General features: G+C 49.0%; 1 protein-coding gene across 1 annotated transcript in view; it reads right to left on the bottom strand.

Annotated features, from left to right (window-relative positions):
* The window catches only part of LOC146788937 (ubiquitin-conjugating enzyme E2 E2), a 719,694-nt gene that overhangs the window by 128,164 nt on the left and 565,601 nt on the right, over positions 1-25,929 (bottom strand). The window contains exon 4 of the mRNA XM_085630503.1: positions 3,946-4,078. Coding sequence (XP_085486629.1) covers positions 3,946-4,078 — 133 coding nt within the window. The remainder of the gene's footprint in view (positions 1-3,945; positions 4,079-25,929) is intronic.

The following is a 25,929-nucleotide window of genomic DNA, read 5'->3' as shown; positions in this document are numbered from 1 at the left end:
GCGCGATTCACAGAGTAATTCCAAATCACATGCTGACCAGCTAGATGCATAAGAAAAAAAGCCTTACTTTGCACGTTTACCATTATTAAATCTGTTCACTGTACAGTACAGAGAAAAGCACATTCCCGGAGCTGACAGAGAAAGCACGCCGCTGTTCGAGACCTGTGTTGCTTGAACTCAAGAGCTGAAATGGCTCTTCCGCAGAGGACGTGCTATAAACACAAATACAAGGAGTCGCCATCTTGGAATATAAAGATATTAATGTAATAACCAGGTACTTACTGAAAACATACTAATACAATAATTTAAAAGACTCAGCGTTTACTTTCCAAACTGGTTAACTTGTTTAATCAAGTTGTGAATCTTAATGAGCGTAAAATACAGGATACTTTTATAATGAATTTTATTAATAATAAACGTAGTTTATGAAGACTGCATATTTGTTCCATTAAATACAATTTAAATGTGCTTCTTTTAATTCTATATTATGTTCTAGGTTTTTTTTACCTACGTTAAAGGAAATGTATTTCAAAGATATATACCCTGTCTCCATTACATAGAATAAAATCGGACGGTGGAGTTTTTTTGCAGCGCAGGCTCGGATTGGCTAACATCTCGCTGTCTCCCATTGGTTGCTGCTAAAAGTGCACGCACCCTTGGCTTCGCTCATTTGTTTTCGTGCGTAGCCTCAGGCTACTCTGAATTGATGCTAAACGACTTCCCTTTCTACTGTATGTTACCCTTTCTGTGAACACTGTCAGCACCGAGGCGAGGGTCGTAAATAAAATAAGATCTAACAAATGATGCATTTTATTGATAAGGATGTGAGGCTAATTGAGGGGTGTGAGAAATGCCGCAAATAAAATCTTAAATGAGCGCAGTAAGGGAACCATTGAACCTGTGAAAGGAATGCAAAGTACCCGAGTGGAAAGAATAAGGCATGACTAAGTAAACGACGTGAAATAAATTGACGGTAAAGAGAAAGAAAGACGGGAATAAAGGCAGCAAGGAGAAGAAAAAGGAAATTCAGAAAGGCTTAAAAGATTATTTTTAAAAAAGAGATGTAGGAAGAGAAAAGCTCAGGAGAAAGAACATGCTTTGGAAGTTATTTCTAAATAATAAAGCGATTCACAAATATTCATTAGCATACGACGCACTATTATGCAGGAGTTGCAAGAGTTTAAGATTCTCTTATTAGCACCTACCCATTCATATGTGACACCTTCATCCAGGCTCTCGTTTTAAAGCTGCAGCATATTGCATACTTTGATGTGACGTTTGTCTTTCAGCATTTTAAATACACGCTCAGAAATTGCGGCAAGCCAACATTGGTTGCCTAAACACCAAGGCCTACATGTAGCGGCCCGTTTGCGAACTCAAAAAAGTATTTTTACATGTATCAAAACCCATTTTGCGATTCGGTAACCTGTTACCTAATCGCAAAATGGGTTTGCGATTTGCTACTAGGAAGGGGCATATTTAGGGCGCCCTTTCCTAATACGGAATCGCATCAGTATGTAGGAATGTGTTGTGACAGAAATGCGGTCGCAATACATTCGCATTTTACCACCTACTTCAAGTAGGTGGTAACCCATTTGCAAATGAGAAGGGGTCCCCAAGGGTCCTCTTCCACTTTGTGAATGTTTGTTACAGCATTTTTTTAAGAGTAGGCAGTGGTCTAGACTACTGCCTACTCTTAAAAACAAGCATTGGCATAGCCAATAGGTCTCGCCTTTGGGACCTTATAAGTGTTTAGCCATGCAACAGTTGTTGCACTAAAGATATTGTGCTGCATAACTTAATACTTATACGGTCCCAAAAGCGAGACCTATTGGCTATGCCAATGCTTGTCTTCTAAGAAGTCTTTTCCAGTCACGAGGTAAGGTGACTCCTCGTTTCGGCGATATTGCACAAGGGCATAGACTCCATAGTTAGATTGTTTTCTGCAAGAGGGTGAGGATGGAGTAAGTAAGTGAAAATAAAGATGTCCATTCGTATGTAATGTAAATTATAAGAACTGCAACAACAACAACAGCCCGTGGAGGTGGGAGGGCACATGTGAATCTACAGCTCTACATGCCAAGAACACATGTTTACAGGGTAAGTAACGTAATCCGTTTGAGGCATGTGTGTTGTAGATGCATATTCTTTGCATAGATTGTATAGCAGTATTCTCCCAAAGCGGTGGCTAACCGTTAGGTGATGCAGTGGTTTGAAAAAGTGTTTTTGGCACTGCTTGTCCTACATTCACTTTTTGATGTACTAACACATCCACACAATAATGTTTAGTAAAAATGTGTGGTGTAGACCATATTGATGCTTTACATATATATCTGCAATGGGAATGTTACCTAAAAAAGCCATAGATGCTCCTATTTTTCGAGTGGAATGTGCTCTAGGAGGTATAACGGTTTTTTTTTAGCTTTAACATAGCAAGTTTGAATACATTTAACAATCCATCTAGAAATACCAGATTTAGAGATAGGATTGCCTTTGTGAGGTGGAGCAAATGCCACAAAAAGTCACTTTGTTTTGCGAAAATCTTTTGTCCTCTTAATATAGTATAATAGTGCTCTTCTGACATCAAATGTGTGAAGAGCCCTTTCTGTCACTGAATCAGGTTCAGGAAACAACACAAGTTTGGCAGCAGCGTCTCTGTGTCGACTATGGCCAGAATTCAGTGGAGGTGCCGAAGCCTTTTGTTTAATCGAAGAGAGTTTGAGGGGCAAAGGGGCTTTGTTACTCACAGCACCCAGTCCTGGTGGAACGTCTTCGAACTATAACTCGATTTCCAACTCGGAGTCTGATTCTTGGACAGAGAAGACCTCCTCCTCTTCTGCCGCGAACGCTTCCATCTGTTTGTGTTCGTTGTCTTCCCCGAAGATATCCGGAGTGTGTTCAATGTTTTATCTCTGCATGTCCCTTCGTCGAGCCCGACGATCCTGCAAAGTCTTTTCTGATCTGAACGATCGACAAGCATCGCAACCCTCTTCTTTGTGCTCCGGTGAGAGGCACAAGTTGCAGACTTTATTCAAGTTGGTACTTGGAGTGGCACTGAGGACAGAATTGAAACGGAGTCAGTTCCATCGGCAGAAAACTGGCTAATACGGAACGGAGCATAAGTCAACCGATGTGGCTAGGCTCGAAGGCCGCCGATGATGTCTTCTCGATCGAAGATGGAGAGGTTTCCGATCTATTTAATACACGGAGAATAGTGAAACGCATACGAGAACACCACGGACGAGGGTACAGTGGATTGCGCATCGAGGGGAACCCGAAGGATGGTTTCGAACCGGAGCGCCACAATTCACGCCTGAACCCGATGGCGGAAAGAAAACAACCTAACAATGGAGTCGATGCCCATGCGCAAGATAACCGAAAGGAGGAGTCACCTTACCTCGTGACTTGAAAATACTTCTTTGAAGAAAAACAACTTGCAAACATCCGAACCCAACACTAGATGGGAGGAGTATGCAAAGCATGTGTATCTACATCATACATGCCTCGAACATCCAGTTTTACACGTTTATAGAAATGCTATTCAACTACATTTCATGGCAATTTCTAAAAGACAATGAAAGTACACATCACATGTTCTCCAAGTCAATGTCAGTAGCTCTTCCAGCCCAAGGCTAATATATATTATTTTTAGAATTTTGCAATTTTAAAGAAAATATAGGACTGGAGCATTTAACACGTAACATCCCAGGAGAAATTACTATCTGCTGTCCATGTTCCAATACAGTAAATATTGGTGATGGATTGTGAATATTCAGCAGGCTTTTACAAGTGGCATTGATAAAGGGTTATTTATATCTGCCAACGTGATCTTAATTTTACACATCCATCCCTTGGGATCATTCTCGAGCACAAGGTAGGATAGCTACTATTCACCACTTAAATCCCATAGGCTCCTCATTTACTACACTTCCGGTGTCCACTGACCTTTGGAGGCTTGAAGGGGTAGTCTGGGGAAAAGGCGATGTCGAGGAAGAAGACCCCGCCCTCGTAGACGGAGCCTGGGGGCCCCAGGATCGTGGAGCGCCATTCGTAGATGTTATCGCCCTTGGGACCGGCACTGCAGAAATAGAAGAGGGACAACGTTAGAGCAAAGAAACTTACAAGCTAGTTTGCTTGTGTCGCACAATTACTACTCTGTGTTTGGAAAAGCAAGCTTCTGATTGGTCGCCTTTGGCCTACTCCGTCTACAATTGCATTTACTTAGAAAGAACATTATGTATCAATAGTTTTAGGTGATCCTTCAGCAAAAACTGTAATTCAAGAAGTGCCTGGCTTGACAAACCCACACTACTAAAAGAACACTGAAGCTTCATACAAATACATTTATGAAAAATAACTTCGTTTTGTATAGAACATGTTTCCGTAAACTTGTAGTATTTTGGAGTTACAACCAGTGTTAATGTTATTAAAAGTTTGACACTCGGTCCACCAACCTTGGATTGGATTTCTCCCCCCCCCCCCTTCTAGGCGACGTGTTTAGATGTTTGTGTTTTGTAAACCAAGACTATCTTACTTACATTAATATACCAATAAATGATGTATTTGTAAATAGAAATTAAAATGTAAACATAATAGAACAATATTAAGAGCAATAATAAGATCAACGATGATGGTAGTAACAATAACAAAAGCAATAAAAATTATGCCAAGAGAAACACACACATGTTAAAGCTAATAACAATAAAAAACATCAACACTTGTTCCCAGGTTGCGTTTTTGGTATTTTATGTTCCTCGCGCTCGCTGGCACAGCCTCACTGAATTGCAGCCACAACTCACATTTCTTATTTACTATCAGGATCTAAATTGGAACGAATGATACTTTATAAAGCATTCCAGCACCAGGATTCGACTATGGAGGATTGGCAACATTAAATTTAAATTTACATTTATTTGATGGGCCCCTCCCCAGGTTCACATCACACTGCTTTGTTGAGGATAGCGAAAATACGACTTTTTTATTGTTTTTTCCTCGTTACAGTTAAAACAGAGAGAGAGGGAGAGAAAGGGAGATAGAACTCTCCCCTCATCTGGTTCGTACTAGCATTATCAGATGTTTACTTTTCAACTTTATTTCTTTGAAAAGATGAAAAACAAGGTCAACTGGCCCATGTGGGATGAAATGCAAAAAAATCCTACAATCTGGCTCAAAGTCATGATGCTGTGACCCTGTAACCAGGTAGGTCGCCCCCCCAGCCGCCACACGATCCTCCTTGTGTCGCTGCCCCCGCTCTTGCGGCCACCTGCTCCACCGCTGTCAGGTTGTGCTACCGCCTATTGCCTGCTTTTGTTGCCGTATGGTTTATTTTGCACCCTTGTGAATACTTTCCATCCGCTTGTGGCCTGCATTTTGTCACTGTATTTATATTTTCTTTTGTACCCCTGGGACTACTTTTGTACCCTTCTGTGCCTCTTTTCCCCCCGTATTACCATTGTGTCTTTTTTTCCCGCTCCCCGCTCTTCCCTTCTATATCCCCTTGCGCCGCTGCGTCCCTGCGGCCCCGCCCCCCGCTGTTTCTATTCGCCACCCCGCTCCCGCCTCCCAGCTGCTCTGCCCTCCCACAACCCCTCATATGGAGGCCGCGCAGTGGTAGAGGGAGCGACCCTTGACCCTGTAACCAGGTAGGTCGCTCTCCCAGCCGCCACACGGTCCTCTTTGTGTCGCTGCCCCCGCTCTTGCAGCCGCCTGCTCCACCGCTGTCAGGATGTGCTACTGCCTATTGCCTGCTTTTGTTGCCGTATTGTTTCTTTTGCACCCTTGTGAATACTTTCCATCCGCTTGTGGCCTGCATTTTGTCACTGTATTTATCTTTTCTTTTGTACCCCTGGGACTACTTATGTACCCTTCTGTGCCTCTTTTTCTCCCCGTATTACCATTGTGTCTTTTTTTCCCGCTCCCCGCTCTTCACTTCTGTATCCCCTTGCACCGCTGCGTCCCCGCCCCGCTGTTTCTATTCGCCACCCCGCTCCCGCCTCCCAGCTGCTCCGCCCTCCCACAACCCCTCATATGGAGGCCGCACAGCGGTCGCGCTGCTGGCGCACCGAAGGCGCGCCAAAGGCAAGCCCGACTGCGCCCGTCCGCGCCTGGACCGCGCCCAGCGCCAGAACCCCTGGCCCCCGCCGTAGCCAAGCCACCCGTCTGAAGTACGACTCCGCCGCCCTGAACGCACTCGACACCGGACGACCGCCCGCCTGATACCGAGCCACTCCGAAGCGCACCCACGGACCCTTCACCTGTCAAGCCTGCAAATTCACCTGCCTCCGAACCTGCCCCTCGCACGCCAAACCGAGCAACAACAACCACCTCAAGTGCATCCTCCTTCACACACGCTCCATCCACAAGCACGCCATCAAACTCTGGGACCTCCTCGACACAACAGAACCAGACGTCCCCTTTCTCACGGAAACCTGGATTAGCTTCCTCGGCCCCCGCCATGGCCATAGCCATCCCGGACGGCTACAAAATCACCAGGAAAGACCGCATCAACCAAACGGGAGGAGGAATCGCCATCATCTACAAGAACGCCATCAACGTCACAACCAACGCCGAAGACACACTCTCCGCTGCAGAACACCTACACTTCCAGATTCACACCGACCCCAAAACCACCCTTAGAGGAACACTCATCTACAGACCTCCGGGCCCGCGCACACAATTCAGTGAAACCATCGCCGACTTCATCAGCACGCACGCCCTAGCCTCACCAAAATACATCCTCCTGGGGGACCTGAACTTCCACCAGGAGAAAAACAACGACAACACCACCACCCTGCTTGACAACCTGGCCAAACTCGGACTCAAACAACTGGTGAATACCCCCACTCACCTCGCTGGACACACGCTCGACCCCATCTTCTCCGCCAGCAACCACGTCTCCTTCAGCCACTCCACCGAACTACACTGGACCGACCACAGATGCATCCACTTCAGCTTCAAAAAAACTACTTCCCACCACCGAACGTAACAAATCCCCCGAAGATGCTGGAGCAAAATCACCACAGACCAACTCCTCTCATCACGCCAGTACCCGCCAACCGACACCGCTGACACCAACGACGCAGCCCACAACCTCGCACAGTGGATTACCACCTGCGCCGACGACCTCGCTCCACTGAAGAACCACCCAGGCAAGACCAGCAACAGGAAAACCCCGTGGTTCACAGACGCCCTCAAAAACTCAAAGAAAACCTGCCGAACACTCGAAAAAACCTGGCGCCACGATCGAACTACAGAAAACATGACAGCCCTCAAGAACGCCACCCGCGAACACCAGCAGCTGATCCGCACCACCAAAAGGACATCATTCAAAGAGCGACTGGACAACAACACCCACAACAGCAAGGAACTCTTCACCATCGTCAAAGAGCTCTCCAACCCCAGCGCCAGCAACAACGACATCACACCATCACAAGAACTCAGCAACTCCCTCGCCACATTCTTCCACCGAAAGATCGCAGATATACACAACAGCTTCGGACCCCAGACTCCGCCTCCAGTCACCGAACCAGCGACTCCCACCACCACCCTCAGCACCTGGACCCCCATCAGCACTGAAGACACCACCAACGTCATGAACTCCATCCACTCCGGCTCCCCCTCGGACCCATGCCCTCATCATATCTTCAACAAAGCCGACACCATCATCGCACCCCATCTCCGGAACGTCATAAACATCTCGTTCGCACAGCCGCCTTCCCCGAGAGCTGGTAGCACGCAGAAATCAACGCCCTCCTGAAGAAACCCACAGCGGACCCCAAAGACCTCAAGAACTTCCGACCCATCTCTCTTCTTCCCTTCCCGGCCAAAGTCATCGAGAAAAGCGTCAATAAACAGCTGACTGCTTTCCTCGAGGCAAACAACTCGCTCGACCCATCCCAGTCCGGATTTCGAGCCAACCAAAGCACCGAGACTGCCCTCATCGCAGCCACCGACGACATCAGGACCCTGATGGACAACGGAGAAACAACCGCCCTCATCCTCCTGGACCTCTCAGCAGCCTTCGATACCGTATGCCATCGCACCCTAATGACCCGCCTCTTCAACACTGGGATCCAAGGAAAGGCCCTGGACTGGATCACCTCGTTCCTCTCCGACAGAACCCAGAGAGACCGCCTCCCTCCCTTTCGCTCAGAAGCCACTGAGATAATCTGCGGCGTACCCCAAGGCTCCTCGCTCAGCCCAACCCTCTTCAATATCTACATGAGCCCCCTCGCCTACATCGCACGCAAACACAACATCAACATCATCTCCTACGCCGACGACACCCAGCTGATACTCTCCCTCACCAGAGACCCAGCCACCGCCAAAACCAACCTACAGGAAGGAATGAAAGACGTATCAGAATGGATGAAGCTTAGCCGCCTGAAGCTGAACTCAGGCAAGACCGAGGTCCTCATCCTCGGACAATCCCCTTCCGCCTGGGACGACTCCTGGTGGCCCTCAGCACTGGGCTCCGCGCCAACACCCTCGGACCACGCACGCAACCTGGGATTCATCCTGGACTCCTCCCTCACGATGACCAAGCAAGTCAACGCCGTCTCGTCATCATGCTTCAACACCCTGCGCATGCTCCGAAAGATCTTCCGATGGATCCCCACCGAAACCAGAAAGACGGTCACCCAGGCCCTCGTCACCAGCCGACTGGACTACGGAAACGCCCTATACGCAGGAACCATCACCAAACTTCAGAAACGACTACAACGCATACAGAACGCCTCCGCACGACTCATCCTCGACATCCCTCGCCACAGCCTCATATCCGCCCACCTGAGAAACCTGCACTGGCTCCCCGTCAGCAAGAGGATCATGTTCAGGCTGCTCACCCACGTACACAAAGCGCTCCACGACATGGGCCCCCGAATACCTCAACAACCGCCTCTCGTTCTACACTCCCACCCGCCAGCTCCGCTCTGCCAGCCTCGCCCTCATCCCACGGATTCGCAGAACCACTGCCGGGGGAAGATCGTTCTCCTACCTGGCAGCAAAAACATGGAACTCCCTCCCCGCACACCTACGAATGACCCAGGACCATCTCACCTTCAGGAAACACCTCAAGACCTGGCTTTTCGAGCAGCAGCAGCACCCCCCCCCCTCCCCCTTTCAGCACCTTGAGACCCTCACGGGTGAGCAGCGCGCTCTATAAATGTTCTGATTGATTGATTGATTGATTAGTGAACCCGGCTGCAGGCCTAGGTTGTTTGTGCATCCTTGATAAAGATGGCAGGCCGCTTCTGAAGAAAAACTCCCAGCGCGTACACTGCGCCAACACCACCAGGGTGTGAAAAACAAAAAGCGCTGCACCAGAATCCACGAAGCGGGCTGAGGTCGTTTCCCTACATTTACAGAATAGGTTTACCTTTGGCCAGAGCTTTAAATGGGAAAAAATAAGTCCAGGTACTCATTAATATGAGCTAGAGGCGTGGTGGGTGGGCGGGGCTAGGGGCGGGGCTAAGGGCAAGAGATAATGATACCTACTGACTTCTATACCAGTTGCAGCACATATCAAAACACAACAGAAATGCATTTATGTAAACACAATAGGTTAAATCATTACACACAATGAAAGCCAAACAGGATATGTTAATTTTCCTTGTTTTGTAATATTGCAACTTCTTAATGTCATACCGTTATTTGTTGTTGTTTGGCACAATGCTATATATTTTCAAGCGTGCACACACAAAGAAACAAAAAAGCAGACGTACACAAAAGCCTTCCACCGTGCAAAGGAGCCGAAGCTAAATAGTCAGCATTACAGAAGCGCCTTCAGCATTACAGAAGCGCCTTCAGCATTACAGAAGCGCCTTCAGCATTACAGAAGCGCCTTGGCTGTCGGAGGCAGCTCCTTCTCCCGCAGCCTAGTGCTCACCCGCCCTATCAGCCAATGAGCCTACCAATAGCGAAGTGCCGGTACTAACAGTGATTAAAATCAGAAGTGCCAGTACTCCGTACCTGTGAGTATCATCCCATTTAAAGCACGGTCTCTGCCCTTTTCACCACGGTCAGGCTCTTCCTGTCTCTTGCTGGTTCAGTGTCTTCCACATCTCCTCTCCGTTCTCGATTCACCTCTCATTTCTACCTAGCCTCTAACCTTCTCTCCGTGGTTCTGCCCCTTCCACTCCCACCTCTCGCTTACTCTCTCCACAAGTCTCTTACATTTTTTCATTGGTTTTCCCCCGTTTGCCTCCTCTTCTCCACTCCATGATGTACCCATACCCAAAATTTGCCACCTGGCCGGTATTTTGTTGTGTTAAATTTAATTATTTGTGTTGCTAAAGCCTTGCAAAAAAAAAAAACTCTGCTTAATCAGGATTGATATTTTTTCCAGTAAATAAAAGCATAAATCATTTAATCACTTCAAAAGTATTTGCAAGCTGTGAAAGTATGTGCCTGTGTGCGCGCGCACTCACTGTCGTGGGTGGGCCTGTAAAATATGCAAGGCCAGGTTTTAAACTAAATTTCAGGCTAAAGGTTATTTCATTTCTCTTGATCAGACTGCTTCCCGGCATTAAAAGAGGCAATTCGATTGAAATCACGTGTGGTTCATCAATAATTAAACCAGTTACTTCAAGAAATACAGCTGATTTTTTACTTTACACATATTTATGTTAAAATACCATTTCTAAGCACCCATTTCAGAATTGAACAAATATCTGGAATTTTTATAGGGAAAAAGTGGCAATCCTAACTTCAGCTGTCACCACACTTTTTTACCCCCCCCCTTCTTTCTATATTGCTCTTTGGTCAGGGCTGCCGTCACACCCATGGACCCCTCGCTGCTATCATGTAAATGCAGCCATTAGTGTTGGAGGGGCACACAAAACCTCCTGTACTGAACAAAACCATGAAAAGAAATCCAGCTTTGGCAAGGGTGTAGGGTGGTGTTGCACGCCACTTGCTTTAGTACGGCCAGTGCAACGCCCTAAATGGGACTGGAATACTGACCGGCAGCCCCAGCCCATTTCACACACCTGACAGAGCGGTGGTTGGGTGGGTGGGGGGGCTAAAGTACTTTCAGCTGAATGGTCGTCGAACGCCTAATCAACAGTGCAGGGTCGGGCTGCTTAACGCCGCGCTCCGCCACGCTCCGCCACTTCTGAAATGAAGGGTTGCACCGGTTTGCAAGAAAATGGTGCAGCCCTGCGTTTCCCCCTGCACTGGCACTAATTTAGATGCCTAGCGCCAATGCAGGCACCCTTGCACCAATGTGCAAACGTGTCTGCGTTGCAGGTGAATGATTGCTTATGGGCAGGAAGGCGTCCCTTCCTGCACATAAATAGTTAGTAATGGTGCTTTGTAACTGCTGTGTGTGTTGCTCTATGCAGCACACATAGAAGATGCAAAACGTAATTTTTTTTCAATTATTGTTTATGCGCAGGAAGGTCCACCTCCCTGCACATAAACAATCAATGCCGTTTTGCTGTTTCTTTGTGTGCTGCACAACGCAGCACACATGGAAACAGCAGAAAAATGAGGAGAAATAAAGCATTTCTCCTCACTTCGCCTGTTTAAAACCAGGTTTTCCCTGGTCCTAATTTTGGCAGTACCTCCTACTTACGCCACTCTTGTAAATAGGAGGCAAAGTCAAAGTTAATGGGTGTTGCGGTGGAACGCCCACAGCATCACCCACTGCCCTCCACTTTCTCACTAAGTGTAGCGTGAAAGGGGGCCTTATTTTCAAGGCTGCGTAAGTGTCTTAACGTTGCCTTGGAAATAAGGCGAAGCCCCTATCGGCACCACAATGTCTGAAAAAGTGCCGTTGTGGCGGAGGTTGGGTTTGTATACATGCCCTTCAGTTATTTGAAAGTGCCTGAAGGGGGTGTTAGCCCGGTGAGTTTTCAAACAGTCTTTGAAGTGCTTGATTATCTAAACATTCAGCGCAGTTACATCCCTCTTTGAGTTCTTCCACCGCATTCTATAGAACGGGTCTCTCAAGAGTCCCCCCTCACATTAAGGGTTAATGAAAGAAATGCAAAAAAGCCAGAAGTACAAAAATCTGCTGGCCTGAGCTGGGATGAGAGCCTGTCTGTAGCCCAGCTCTGCACTTCACCTGAGACCGGCGGCTCTGGAGCCACCGAGGGCCTTTTGATGGTACCTTTAATGGCCTTCAAGGAGGCACTGGGCCTCTCCTGAAAACAGCCTCTTTATGAAGACTGGGTTTATTGGACAATATCATCAAAAATAAAAGAGAGTGCCCTGCCTTTTTTTAAGGTTACATTTGTCTAGAAAGACTGCTGGTGTCAGCTTGGTTTAACATGCAATCCAAGTACAGATTTAACAGAGTCTCAAAGATCCTAACATCAAACACTGGGATTTAGTGTCAAACTTGGACAGAGGAGGCGAGAAGTATCCGGTGGCAAAACAGGACGACGTGTGACCATGAAACCGTAGCTCGATCTCGGCTTCCCTACTTGACTAAATTGTGTGATTCTAAGCAATTTCTTCATAATTTCATTTTTCCTTTTTTCACTACATTTAAGAACACCTTCAAATAATTAAATTTAGGGTGCGACTCTACAAAAACAAATGGCACATAACAACCAGGACCACTGGAATTATGCGAACCTGCGGCCAAAGCTTTTTTTGCTTAAGATTTGCCACACAATTCATCATCTGCGGCATAATCTGCAGATTTCAACAACAAAATTATGCGTCTAGCTCAAAGGGATATTGATTTGAGGGTGTGCTCACCACTAGTATCTGTGTATGGCCACGCTGCGCAGTGTGTGATGACTCCTGTTCACTCACTGATGAAGGATGTCTTTCAACAAGACTGATGGCAGCCAATGTGGCTATAAAGGTGAGGCAGTCACGTGGCAGATCCAAATGTTGTAATGAAGATTAACAAGTGCTGTCATAAAGGAGAGCGAGCGCAGTCAAAGGAGAGCGAGCACAGTCAAAGGAGAGGGAGCGCAGTCATAAAGGTGAGCGAGCGCAGTCATAAAGGTGAGCGAGCGCTGTCATAAAGGTGAGCGAGCGCTGTCATAAAGGTGAGCGAGCGCTGTCATAAAGGTGAGCGAGCGCAGTCATAAAGGTGAGCGAGCGCAGTCATAAAGGTGAGCGAGCGCTGTCATAAAGGTGAGCGAGCGCTGTCATAAAGGTGAGCGAGCGCTGTCATAAAGGTGAGCGAGCGCTGTCATAAAGGTGAGCGAGCGCTGTCATAAAGGTGAGCGAGCGCTGTCATAAAGGTGAGCGAGCGCTGTCATAAAGGTGAGCGAGCGCTGTCATAAAGGTGAGCGAGAAGCTGTCAAAGGTGAGCGAGCGCTGTCATAAAGGAGAGCGAGCGCTGTCATAAAGGTGAGCGAGTGCAGTCACAAAGGAGAGCGAGTGCAGTCACAAAGGAGAGCGAGTGCTGTCTCAAAGGAGAGCGAGTGCTGTCTCAAAGGTGAGCGAGTGCTGTCAAAGGTGAGCGAGTGTTGTCAAAGGAGAGCGAGTGCTGTCAAAGGAGAGCGAGTGCTGTCAAAGGAGAGCGAGTGCTGTCAAAGGAGAGCGAGTGCTGTCAAAGGAGAGCGAGTGCTGTCAAAGGAGAGCGAGTGCTGTGACAAAGGAGAGCAAGTGCTGTCACAAAGGAGAGCGAGTGCTTTCACGGAGGTGAGCCAGTGATGTCAACAAAGGAGAGAGAATGATGTCAACAAAGGAGAGAGAATGATGTCAACAAAGAAGAGTGAGTGCTGTCACAAAGAAGAGCGAGTGCTGTCACAAAGAAGAGTGAGTGCTGTCACGGAGGTGAGCGTGTGCTGTCACGGAGGTGAGCGTGTGCTGTCATGGGGGTGAACAAGTGCAGGGATAAAAGTGAACAACTGCAGTCATAAAGGTGAACGAGTGCAGTCATAAAGGTGAGCGAGAGCTGTCATAAAGGTGAACGCGTTCTGCCATAAAGATGAGCGAGAGCTGTCAAAGGTGAGTAACAGCTGTCACAAAGGAGAGCGAGTGCTGTCATGGAGGTGAGGAAGGGCTGTTGCAGAGATGGGCCAGAGCAGTCGCAGAGGAAAGCAAGCGCAGTGCGGTTGCACAGAAGTTGGAGTAGGGTCACATAGGAGAAGAAGTGCCACCCAGGAGAGCGAGTGTTGTCCTGGAAGAGAAAAGTGCTGTTGTGGAGGACAGTGAGTCATGTCCTGTCAGAAGGAAGCAAATGCCATACGAAAAGAGGGAGAGTGCTGTCGCAGAGGAGATCGACTGATGTTGCGGAGGAGAGAAAGTGCTATCCTGAAGGGAGCGAGCGCTCTAGCTGAGGATAGTGAATGCTGTTGTGGGGAAGAGCGAGTGCTGCCCTGGAGGGGAGCAAGTGATGTACAAGAGGAGAACCAGTGTTGTTGGCAGGAGAGCGAATGAGATCAGAGGGTACAAAGTGCTGTCATGCTGGAGTGAGTGCTGCTCTGGAAGAGAGCAAGTGCTGTCCAACAGAAGAGAGAGTGTCTTCCCAGAGGAGACAGATTGCTGTCCTCTAAGAGTAAGTGCTATCCTGGAAGAGTAAGTGCTATCCTGGAAAAGAGTAAGTGCTGTCACAGAGCAGAGTGAATGCTGTCTCAGAGGAGGGTGCTGTTGTGGAAGAGAGGTAGTGATGGACCGAAGGAAAGCGAGTGCTGCCCTGGAGGAGAGTAAGTGCTGTTAGGTAGGTGAGCAAGAGCAGTGGTGGAGGTGAGTGCTTGCTCTGGGACAGTGGGACATGGGGGTGTTGTGAAGGACAGTCAGTGAGCTTTAGAGGTGAGCAAGTACAGTAGTGGTGATCAGCAGTGTTCACATGAAGGAGAGTAGTGGCTTGAAGATGGGTGACTGATGTTGTGGAGCTGAGTGTCTGCTGGGGTCGAGGTGAGTGCACTGTCATGAAGGTATATCCATTAGGGGTGGGCGGAACTCTCAGAGTTTCACTCTGCGGAATTCCAGGGAGTTACACAAAAACTCCACAAGATTCAGCAGAGTTCCGCAAACGGGCGGAATTAGTTACGTCACGCTGGTTTTTAGCGCAGCGAGCTCATTCCGCACTGACAAATCAGTGAGAATGGCAACACGCGGCAAGCCAGAGGGCGCTGCTTCTCGAGTTGATTTTCCTACTGATCGAGTACATTTTCTACTTGAGCAGAAGCTTTCTGGCCATGAATGCTCACGACTGCCCGTGTTGGGGAAATCTCACTGGGTGCCCTCCTAACGACCGAAAATCACACTAAGCGATGCCAAATCTCGCTTGCGCTTTCTAACTTACCATTTTGCGAGCCATGCATGAGAAAACACTCCGCCACAAAGGCGGTTAGCGGAATTTGGCCGGAATTCCGTGTTACGCCAAAACTCCACTGGTGGAGCAGAATTTATTGCCCACCTCGGTCGTGTAGTTCCTATAAATCTCCATAGGATCTGTGAGTTTAGACCACATAAACTAAGGGATTGGTGTCCAGACTGATTCCAGACACCCCCAAAGGATAGGTTAGCCTTTAGAGCAGCTAGCTCACAGTGCCACCATAAGCCCCCTAACCTTGCCAAGGAGCGCATCGTTTCTGGCAACTATCGAACATGAGAACCCTTGATCCGTCAGGGATCGTGGAAACAGGATACTACTTTTCGCTCAGTCACTCGTGCTCACGTTGTCTCAGAGAAACATACAGAATAAACGATGGGGACATTTTCAATAAGCATTTATTAAACCAGTGTCATTCTAGTGTAAAATACGTGTGCTGCTACAACCATTAGACAGAAACAGATATATACGATTGCAAGCACCGACAGAGTATAAATAAAAGGTAGAATTCTACCATGGTGCTAAAGCAGTGAATCTATGCAGGCATATAGATACATAGCAGTAATCAAGTGTACTCTAAGATGCAAACCCTACTTAAGTGTACCTAGCATGTATGTAGGTGTGACACAAAGGGATGACCCCGACCACTAGTTCCGCCTTGGCCTGGCTGCAGAGCCATTTTAAGACTTGGACAGAGTGGGCAACCTTCCAAGGAGCCCGGCTCCTGACTGCCCTCCACAAGCACAACCAGCACCGGCAAAGTTTACCAGGGTGGGTAAGTGCTGCTTGTTAAACCACTTGACAATGCCTTTTCTGTTTCTGGCCTCTTTGCTGAGACTACTCCCCAGGTATGGGATGATTGGTCTGATTTTAGGACCTGTCCCGCCTTGTTCTTCTCTTCCTTATTTGTCCGGTTCTTAGCAATGACTCTTTGAATCAGGTGCTGCGGGTCTCCCATCTAATATCAACGTCATACTGCACTTTAATTCGCTCAGGTGGTCCGGGCTCCCAGTTCTGAGATACATGTAGATTCCCTGATGCCCACTCTAATGCAGCAGCCGTCCTTTCTTGTGCTGTGAGACTACAGACAAGTTGTGGGCACCCCACATCCTGACATTAGGTGTGAGACTGTCGCCCACACTATCTGCTCTGCCTCATTCTTTTTTTTAAAGTTGATGTCTAGTGGAGGGTGAGGTGAGCCAGATGTTTTTGTTCAACTTGTCTAAACTAGTAGAAGGTGAAAAAGTCACTTGCCTTAATGTTTCCCAAACGGTTCTGTTGCTTCCTCTTCTATAAGAATAAGGTAGAATTGGGAAGGGGTGATGCTTATGACACCGCGCTCAAGGGCATCAATTTATTATTGAACACGGACCCAATGCCCTATATGAATGTAGAATGCCTAGAGGCAATCTCACACGGAGCACACTGAACTGTGGAATATGAAACAAATTGCATGGATACAGTAGGGAGATATGGCCGTTCCTTAGATGTGTCTCTAAATATTTTTGTCCTGAATGTTGACCCTCTGTCTTGAATTTTTACATGCCTGACCTGAGTTTGCCTCCATGCCAGGAGGTCACCCTATCTCTAAAGGGGGTAAATCCGTGAGTCTTTCTTCTCTAGATATTCTTTGCAAGGGCTGCTAACTCCTGGGTAGTTCTCTATCGTGATCACATCGTTTAAAGTCGTGACGTGGATGGTGACATCATGCCTGAACCAATGAGCAACGGACTGCAGCGTTCTGGGGACACTGCTCACCGAAATGGGCAAACTTCTGTGGCTCTAAGGGTTTGCATCACATTGTGTCCCTGTAACCTACATTTTTATTCATGTCAGATAGTTAATAATCTTGATAAAAACATGTTTCCCTTTGAAAATCATTTCATCAGTAATTTGGGGGAGATTTGGAGATAATCTACTTGGAAAACTGCCTGTAATGTACTTGTAACTCTGCTCTGTGGGCCAGCTGGGCAAGGTCAGGCTCTGTGCCCAGGGGGCACAGACTATGCTGGTGCCTAGGTGAGAGTGCCAGGTAGGGCCTCAGGCTAAAGCCTTTGGTCAAGTTAGAGCAGCCTCCAGCTTGAGGCCTTGTTTGGTGTCATTCTGTTTAGCTGCACCACAGGAACACCATCTCTCCTGACTTATCTTCACAGAAAGCAAAATAATTGTTTGAGTTACAGGAACACTTTCTTGGAAATGTCTGTGCTTCACACAGTGCTCAATTGGTTAGAAAAGAAAAAAAAGTGCCAGGACCCTCATTAGTAGGCCACTGCAGCTTGCACTGCCCATTGCCCCGGCTAGTGCAGCCAGTGTCAATAACACAACTACTAACCATCACACTCCTACAGGTGTGACAATTCAAACAATTCCAGTCCTCCAAAGTTCTAAGATTTTAGTTGTTTTGATGTGTATTTAACTAATAAGCAACTGTTGTTGTTCTCATCTCTAAGTTACACAAACAGCGCCACCATGTGATAGGCTCTCATAAGTCCCACTGTTGACAATTAAGTGCCGGTGCTGAGCACCGGAAACCACTGGCTCAAATTAAGTACTGGCTTCACACTAAAGGCATTGAGTGCTGTGTGACGCTTTCCACGTGCCCAGAGCCTTCGAACCCAGGGATGGTAGTGTTCCAAAGGACTCCCTGCCACTGGCAGAAACCTGCACCTGAGTGGAGAGGAACCCCTATGGGTTCACTTCAAAATCCAGTCCCTGGTCCTGTGCCTCCCAGCCAGGGGCACCTGGTTCAGCCAAGCTTGACTCTTTTTTTCAGAAGAGAGAAAGGAGATTTCCAGTTTTTAAAATATGACTGCCAGGATCGGCCCTAGGCTATAAATTTAATTTTAAAACTTCCCTCTGCAGAAATAACATTTGCACTTAGCAAGTAATAATGAAGAAACATGCCTGGATGAATGTTAATCGTGCGTGCTGCACAATAAATGTTCAGTGTTTTTTTAATAATTGTCGTTTAACAACGTGCCAGATAGATGATCACATACTCCTTGTAATGCAAAGCCTATTTTTAGAACGGTTTCTAACCAACTAACTAGCTGCTATTCTACTATACATCAACTGGCTTTTATGACGCACTACTTCTGGCTATAAAATACTTTTCCTGTTGCACAAATACACTTTATTGGTTTGGTTGTATCTGATCACACAAGACAATTGCTGATTGGTGTATATAGATTTTGGAATATATTTTTTATTTTATTGGATCAAGTCACCCTCAATCTCAAAGATAACAGAGAGACGCGTTTCGGCTTACTAGAAGCCTTTGTATGTTCACCTAAGACAGACGCCCCCATGCAACCTCTCACTGACTCCCTGCATACTTCATTTACTGCCTTAGCTGCTCAGGAAGCAGCGGAAACGGATAATGATAAAATCAACTTCCTGATTACTGTAACTTTTAGTGCATTTGCTGTTTCCCATGATCAAACAGTGTGGTCCCTTCGCCACCTACTGGTGGAAGTAGAAACTGATTCTATAGCTGCTGATATGAGCTTTGTGCATTCATGCGTGCAAGTGTACATCCTGCTGGGGCGCAGACCTTCCCCAATGCGTGTGTGCACACTCACCAACTCTTTTCTCAAACAACCATTGGCAAAGCCAAGAGGTCTGACACTCGCACTCGAGTGCAGACAACAACAAAGATGCCTGCTGCCATGCAGAAGAATTTAAATAAAACAAACATTTCCATTTTTAACTGCTTTTGCTGCAATCATTTGCTACAAACACTAAAAGCACTACTGTCCTACTTGTAGGACACCCCCGCGCCGCACGGCCACCAGCTGCTGCGTGTGCCCCTTCCGCATTGTGCCTCGCTGCCCGGCTGCTGCCGCTTGACCACGCCCCCTCCCTCGAGCCTCGAGGTCCGTGGTTGCTCCTGTGCCCTGCTGTCTTCTGTCTACCCTAATTAGTTCTGTTTGCTTTATTCTGTGTGATTTCCTCATTTTTTCCTTAATTGCCAGCATTGTCGTCTTCTGTCCCTCTGTTCCCTCCCCGCTCCCCGCTTCCCGCCACCGCCGCTTAGCCCCGCCCCTTTTGCCTTCTGTATCCCTCCCCGCTCCCGCCTCCCAGCTGCCCCGCCCACCCGCGCACTTGGCCATATATGGCGACCGTGCGACGCAGGTGAGTGTGACCTACTTGTAGGACACCCCCGCGCCGCACGGCCACCAGCTGCTGCGTGTGCCCCTTCCGCATTGTGCCTCGCTGCCCGGCTGCTGCCGCTTGACCACGCCCCCTCCCTCGAGCCTCGAGGTCCGTGGTTGCTCCTGTGCCCTGCTGTCTTCTGTCTACCCTAATTAGTTCTGTTTGCTTTATTCTGTGTGATTTCCTCATTTTTTCCTTAATTGCCAGCATTGTCGTCTTCTGTCCCTCTGTTCCCTCCCCGCTCCCCGCTTCCCGCCACCGCCGCTTAGCCCCGCCCCTTTTGCCTTCTGTATCCCTCCCCGCCTCCCAGCTGCCCCGCCCACCCGCGCACTTCGCCATATATGGCGACCGTGCGAACGCGCAGCGGTCACGCCGATTGTGCGCCGAAGGCGCGCCAAAGGTAAGCCCGTCTGCGCCCGTCCGTGCCTGGACCGCGCCCAGTGCCAGGACCCCTGGCCCTCGAGGACCCCGACCGACCCGCCTGACGTACAACGCCGCCACCCTCATCGCACTCAACACCGGCGGAACCCAGGGATGCTACCGAGCTACTCCGAAGCACACCCACGGACCCTTCAGCTGCCACGCCTGCAAGTTCACCTGCATCCGGACCTGCCCGACACCAGCACCTGCCATGCTGAACACCAGCAGCAACCACCTCAAGTGCATCCTGCTCAACACCCGCTCCGTCCACAGACACGCCATCGAACTCTGGAACCTCATCGACACCACAGCCCCCGACGTCGCCTTCATCACGGAGACCTGGATGAACGCCTCCTCAGCGCCCGACATCGCCATCGCCATCCCAGAAGGATACAAGATCACCCGGAAGGATCGCAACGCCAACCAGGTGGGAGGAGGCATCGCCATCATCCACAAGAACACCATCCGCATCACGACCAGCACCGACAACTCCCCACCCTCCGCCGAACACCTGCACTTCCAGATCCACACCGACCCGAAGACCACCCTCAGAGGCACCCTGATCTACCGACCTCCGGGACCACGCACTCAATTGAGCGAGGACATCGCCGACTTCGTCAGCCCGCACGCCCTCCCCTCCGCCGACTACATCCTCCTGGGGGACTTCAACTTCCACCTGGAGAACAACAACGACTGCAACACCAGCACCCTGCTCGACAACCTCACCAACCTTGGACTCAAGCAGCTGGTGTCCACCCCCACCCACCTCGCCGGACACACACTCGACGCCATCTTCTCATCCAGCAAAGACATCGCCTTCAGCCACGCCACAGAACTCCACTGGACGGATCACAGATGCATCCACTTCACCTTCAGAAGAACCACGATCCACCACCACCAGCAACAGGCTGCCCGAAGAAGCTGGAACAAGATCACAGCCGACCAGCTCGCCGCCTCCCTGAGCCAGCACCCTCCGGCCAGCTCAGCGAACCCCAGCCAGGCCGCCGACAACCTCACGAAATGGATCAGCGACTGCGCGGACGAACTCGCCCCACTGAGGACCCCGCCCAGCAGACCCGGCAGCAAGAGAGCCCCTTGGTTCACCGACGAACTCAAGAGCTCCAAGAAGAACTGCCGCGCCCTCGAGAAAGCCTGGAGAAGGGAACCCACGCCGGACAACAGGACCACCCTCAAGCTTGCCACCCGGAAACACCACCAACTGATCCGCATCGCCAAGAAGACGGCTTTCAAGAACCGACTGGACAACAACGCACACAACTGCAAGGAACTCTTCAACATCGTGAAAGAGCTCTCCAACCCCAACGCCGGAAGCAACGACATCACCCCTTCGCAAGACCTCTGCAACTCCCTCGCCTCCTACTTCCACAACAAGATCGCGGACATACACAACAGCTTCAGCACCCATCCGACCCACGCCACGACCACAGCAACGCCACCCACCACCACCCTCCGCGCCTGGACCCCGGTCAACACCGAAGACACCGTCCACACGATGAACTCCGTCCACTCCGGATCTCCGACCGACCCCTGCCCTCACCACGTCTTCAACAAAGCCGACGCTGTCATCGCACCCCACCTGCGGGACATCATCAACACCTCATTCGACACCGCCACCTTCCCCGAGAGCTGGAAGCACGCCGAACTCAGCGCCCTACTCAAGAAACCTACTGCAGACCCCACCGAACTCAAGAATTACCGCCCCATCTCTCTACTCCCGTTTCCAGCCAAAGTCACCGAGAAAACCGTCAACAAACAGCTGGCCGCCTTCCTCGAGACGAATGGATCCCTCGACCCATCGCAGTCCGGATTCCGTGCCAACCACAGCACCGAGACCGCCCTCATCGCCGCCACTGACGACATCCGAGCCCTGATGGACAACGGGGAAACAGCGGCCCTCATCCTCCTAGACCTCTCCGCGGCTTTCGACGCGGTCTGCCACCGCACCCTAGTACAGCGCCTCAGCAACGTCGGAATCCAGGAGAAGGCGCTGGAATGGATCGTCTCCTTTCTCGACGGAAGAACACAAAGAGTCCGCCTACCACCGTACAAGTCAGACGCCACCGAAGTCATCTGCGGCGTCCCTCAGGGATCCTCACTGAGCCCGACTCTCTTCAACGTCTACATGAGCCCTCCCGCGGCCATCGCACGCCAACACAACCTCAACATAATCTCCTACGCCGACGACACCCAGCTGATCCTCTCCCTGACCAACGACGACCCCGCCGCCGCCAGAGCCAACCTGCACGAAGGGATGAGAGAGGTAGCCGAGTGGATGACGACGAGCCGCCTGAAGCTGAACTCAGATAAGACGGAGGTTCTCATCCTGGGCTCCTCGCCCTCCGCCTGGGACGACTCCTGGTGGCCCCCCGCCCTGGGCACCGCACCCAAACCGACAGACCACGCACGCAACCTGGGTTTCATCCTGGACTCCTCCCTCTCCATGACCAGGCAAGTCAACGCCGTCTCCTCATCGTGCTTCAACATCCTGCGCATGCTTCGGAAGATCTTCTGGTGGATCCCCACGGAGACCAGGAAGACCGTCACCCAGGCCCTCGTCACCAGCCGACTGGACTACGGCAACGCACTCTACGCCGGAACCACCGCCAAGATCCAGAAGAGACTCAAGCGCATCCAGAACGCCTCAGCCAGACTCATCTTTGACATCCCACGTCACAGCCACATCTCCGGACACCTAAGAGACCTGCACTGGCTCCCGGTCAACAAGAGAATCACCTTCCGCCTCCTTACCCACGCACACAAAGCTCTCCACGACCAAGGCCCGAGCTACCTCAACAACCGAATCAACTTCTACGCTCCCAAACGCCACCTCCGATCCGCCAGCCACGCCCTCGCCACCGTCCCACGCATCCGCAGAACCACTGCTGGAGGAAGGTCCTTCTCCTACCTGGCCGCCAAGACCTGGAACTCCCTCCCGGCCGACCTGCGCCTGACCCAAGACCACCTCTCCTTCAGGAAGAAGCTCAAGACCTGGCTGTTCGAGCAGTAGCGCCCCCCCCCCCCCCAAGCGCCTCGAGACCCTACGGGTAGGTAGTGCGCTCTATAAATTTCCTTGATTGATTGATTGAATAGGTCTGGGTTTGATGTGACCAAGATTGTAAAAAAAAGAAACCTCTAAAATGCTGGTTACATGAAGCACATTCTGTTTAAAGCATTAGCATATTCCCTATTTGCTTTGCCAATGTAGTGGGAAAAGTAGATAAAGGGTTTTCTTGTAATGCAATGTAAGGTGGATTTGTAGAGCGCTGCTTGTCACCTGGGAGGGTAGCCAGGCACTGAATTCCGTGTTGTATGCATATAGGAGATAAATAACTGAATGGGATGAACAGTGTGATGATTGGGTCTACTTCTCAGACCGTCATACATCCCAAAGGAGGTCAAGCCAATACTAACAAGAAGAAAAGAAAAAAAGGAAAACATTCCACATGAACATGGCACCCAAGTGTTACAGACTGCAGCAGCGGCAAAAGACAAACTGCACCGACCCACCCCCTACGTGTACCAAATGACCATATAAGGTGTGTGCTGACGCAGATGGCACTACTGCTGCAGAAAAGTGTGAAACATGGAAATTACAATGTAATTGATAAGTGTAGCATGCTACATTAAACTGGGGCACACCACCAAAAACAGAACCATCAAAAATAATTGCCTAGGTGTAGCCCAACGTTGAATAACTTCAGAAAATTTCAAAATGTATTCCCTTTATTTAGTGCATAGAAATTGTTTACTTATTATTAAGTTAAAAATCAATTATCACATTCAGTAACATAGACCAGAAGAAAAGAATCCTATAAACACGTAATATATGCCCATAATCCTAGCAGAGGAATTCAAAAGTACAAGGTCCAGGGCAATTTCAAGGATGGTTCAAACATGAGAATACACAGTAGACAATACTTGATTATATCTTATGTGGCATCCAATGGATAATGCAGCCATGCAACCAACACGTTTCGTCCCCCCCCAAAAAAAAGACTTCCTCAGGGCTTCTGATCATAGTATCATAAACCTGAAAGAGTTGACCGAGTACAAACCAAGGTGCATATATTGGTGTACGTATAAATGTGCCTTCTTAGTATTCAGAAAACGTCACCCATAGTAATAAGTAGTGAACCCTTTACATCTAAGGGTTACTGTGCCCTCCAATGCGGGCCTAGTTCAACATCTATTAAACTGAGCTTTTAAGGATTCCGGCATCGGTGGCCTCTATAAACTAGCCCAAAATCAATACCACAGCTGCATTTCGCACCTTGTGCCGTCTTTTGATTGGACAGCTTGCTGGCCTCTAGTAAAGACCTTTACCATACTCTGGTCTTGGGCTGATCATCGTCCCACCGCCATGGGATGGGGTGAAATACACAGGTGCGCCACATCCTGAGATTCACATCCAACGTTGGCTCACAAGAGAAGGTGCTTGGAGTCACAACTCAGAGATAATAAAAATGGGACACCCATTCAGGAAGAATGTGCTGCTTCCTATGTCTATTTAATCAATCAATAGATGTTATTTGTTCATTGATTACTGCCCCTGGTATTAATTATTGACCCGCTTATGTTTGATAGAATAAACGCCACGGACAATAACACTGTAGATAAAGAGGCAAAGAGCTTAAGAAAACATCTGGACGGAAGACAAGACAATCCCCGGGAGGGTGGGCGGGGGGGGGGGGGGGTGTTCGATGCATTTTTTTAACGAACTGTATGCAATGCATAAGCAATTTCACGATAAAAGTACTTCAACTATTAAAGCAGCTGTAAATGTTCGGCTCTGCACAGGTACAGATGAAGTTAAACCGCAGCCTTCTTGTGAATGGAGCCCGCGCTCGGCAGTTAGCAGCTCCAATTTATTTAATTAAAGCCAGGGGTCTGCTGAGCTGTAACATCACATTTCCACAATTCAATAAAAGGATTAGCAGAAAAAAGGAGAATGGTAATGCGACCTTTGGCAGCAAGCGTTACGGTTTTTGCAAGAGCGTGTTTTACGATTATGTTTCCAGGCTGTTCCGCCAGCAAAAGGCATTAAATTGAAATACACCCCGTGGGCTGCAGGAAAAAGAAACTGTTTAATTCGGCGGTGGCGGGAGCGAGTGACCTGCCCTTCCCGCGCGGTGTTTGCAGAGGGTAAAACAAATCTTTCCAGGGTGGTCACCCAGCAACAGAAGGCGCACAAATAAATCATTTTTCTGTTTACGGAAGTGACGTGATGTACAGTCCGAATCGATGAATCAGGGGAGCAGGCTTTTTTTTGGCCCTGGCTTTGGCACTTCACCAAATTGTGTGATCGTGGCTAAATCACGTACGTCACCAATTCCTTTATCTGGCACAGGTCTCTCAGACTCTAGCTGGACGACAGGAATAAACTCTACATAGCACACTGGGCAGTCCATTTGCATATTAACAGCATCTTTCACAGCTGATGATCAGAAGATGAAATGAACCCAGAAGGGGTCTAGGAGAGGGAGGGCACTTGACATGACCCCTCAAACAGAAGCCTTTACTGCACGGAGGCAGTGCCTGCCACAGAGATGTCCTGCACCCCCTTTTCAGTTCGCATTAACCTTTAAATAACAAAACGCAGCTGAGGCCTCCGCGAGACGCGACCCAGCCGCATGAATAATGTAAAACCCCTTCGCCAGCTTTGGGAAAACGCCAGACCGGGGACAAAAGGGGGGATTTAATTGGGCAGAGGCCTCGGCAATCTAAGATGCGAGGTATTACGTAAAAAACGTAAACCAATTGTTAAAAAACACAACTGCAACGCGACGAGCACGTGATCTCTGTCTTTGTATCATCAATGGAGAAAGATGCAATGTTCAAATAGTTCGTGCATTCCGCAAGAGTTGTAATGTGTGAGCAGTGCTTAGAAGCCATGTCAATAACAACACGCAAGGGAGGCTCTCCTATGGAGAGCTCGTGGAATGTGCAGACGAGGCCGACTTGCGCATTTAGAAAAGGACTACTGGAATTATGCGATAGGAAGGAGCACATTATGTGGCAGGAAGGACTAAATTATGTGGCAAGAAAACGCAAATGATGTAGCATCATGCAGCACAATTTGGGATAGT

This window comes from Triturus cristatus, chromosome 10, assembly GCF_964204655.1.
Source record: "Triturus cristatus chromosome 10, aTriCri1.1, whole genome shotgun sequence".
In the NCBI taxonomy this organism is placed as follows: domain Eukaryota; kingdom Metazoa; phylum Chordata; class Amphibia; order Caudata; family Salamandridae; genus Triturus; species Triturus cristatus.
This window is presented reverse-complemented; position numbering and strand designations above follow the sequence as displayed.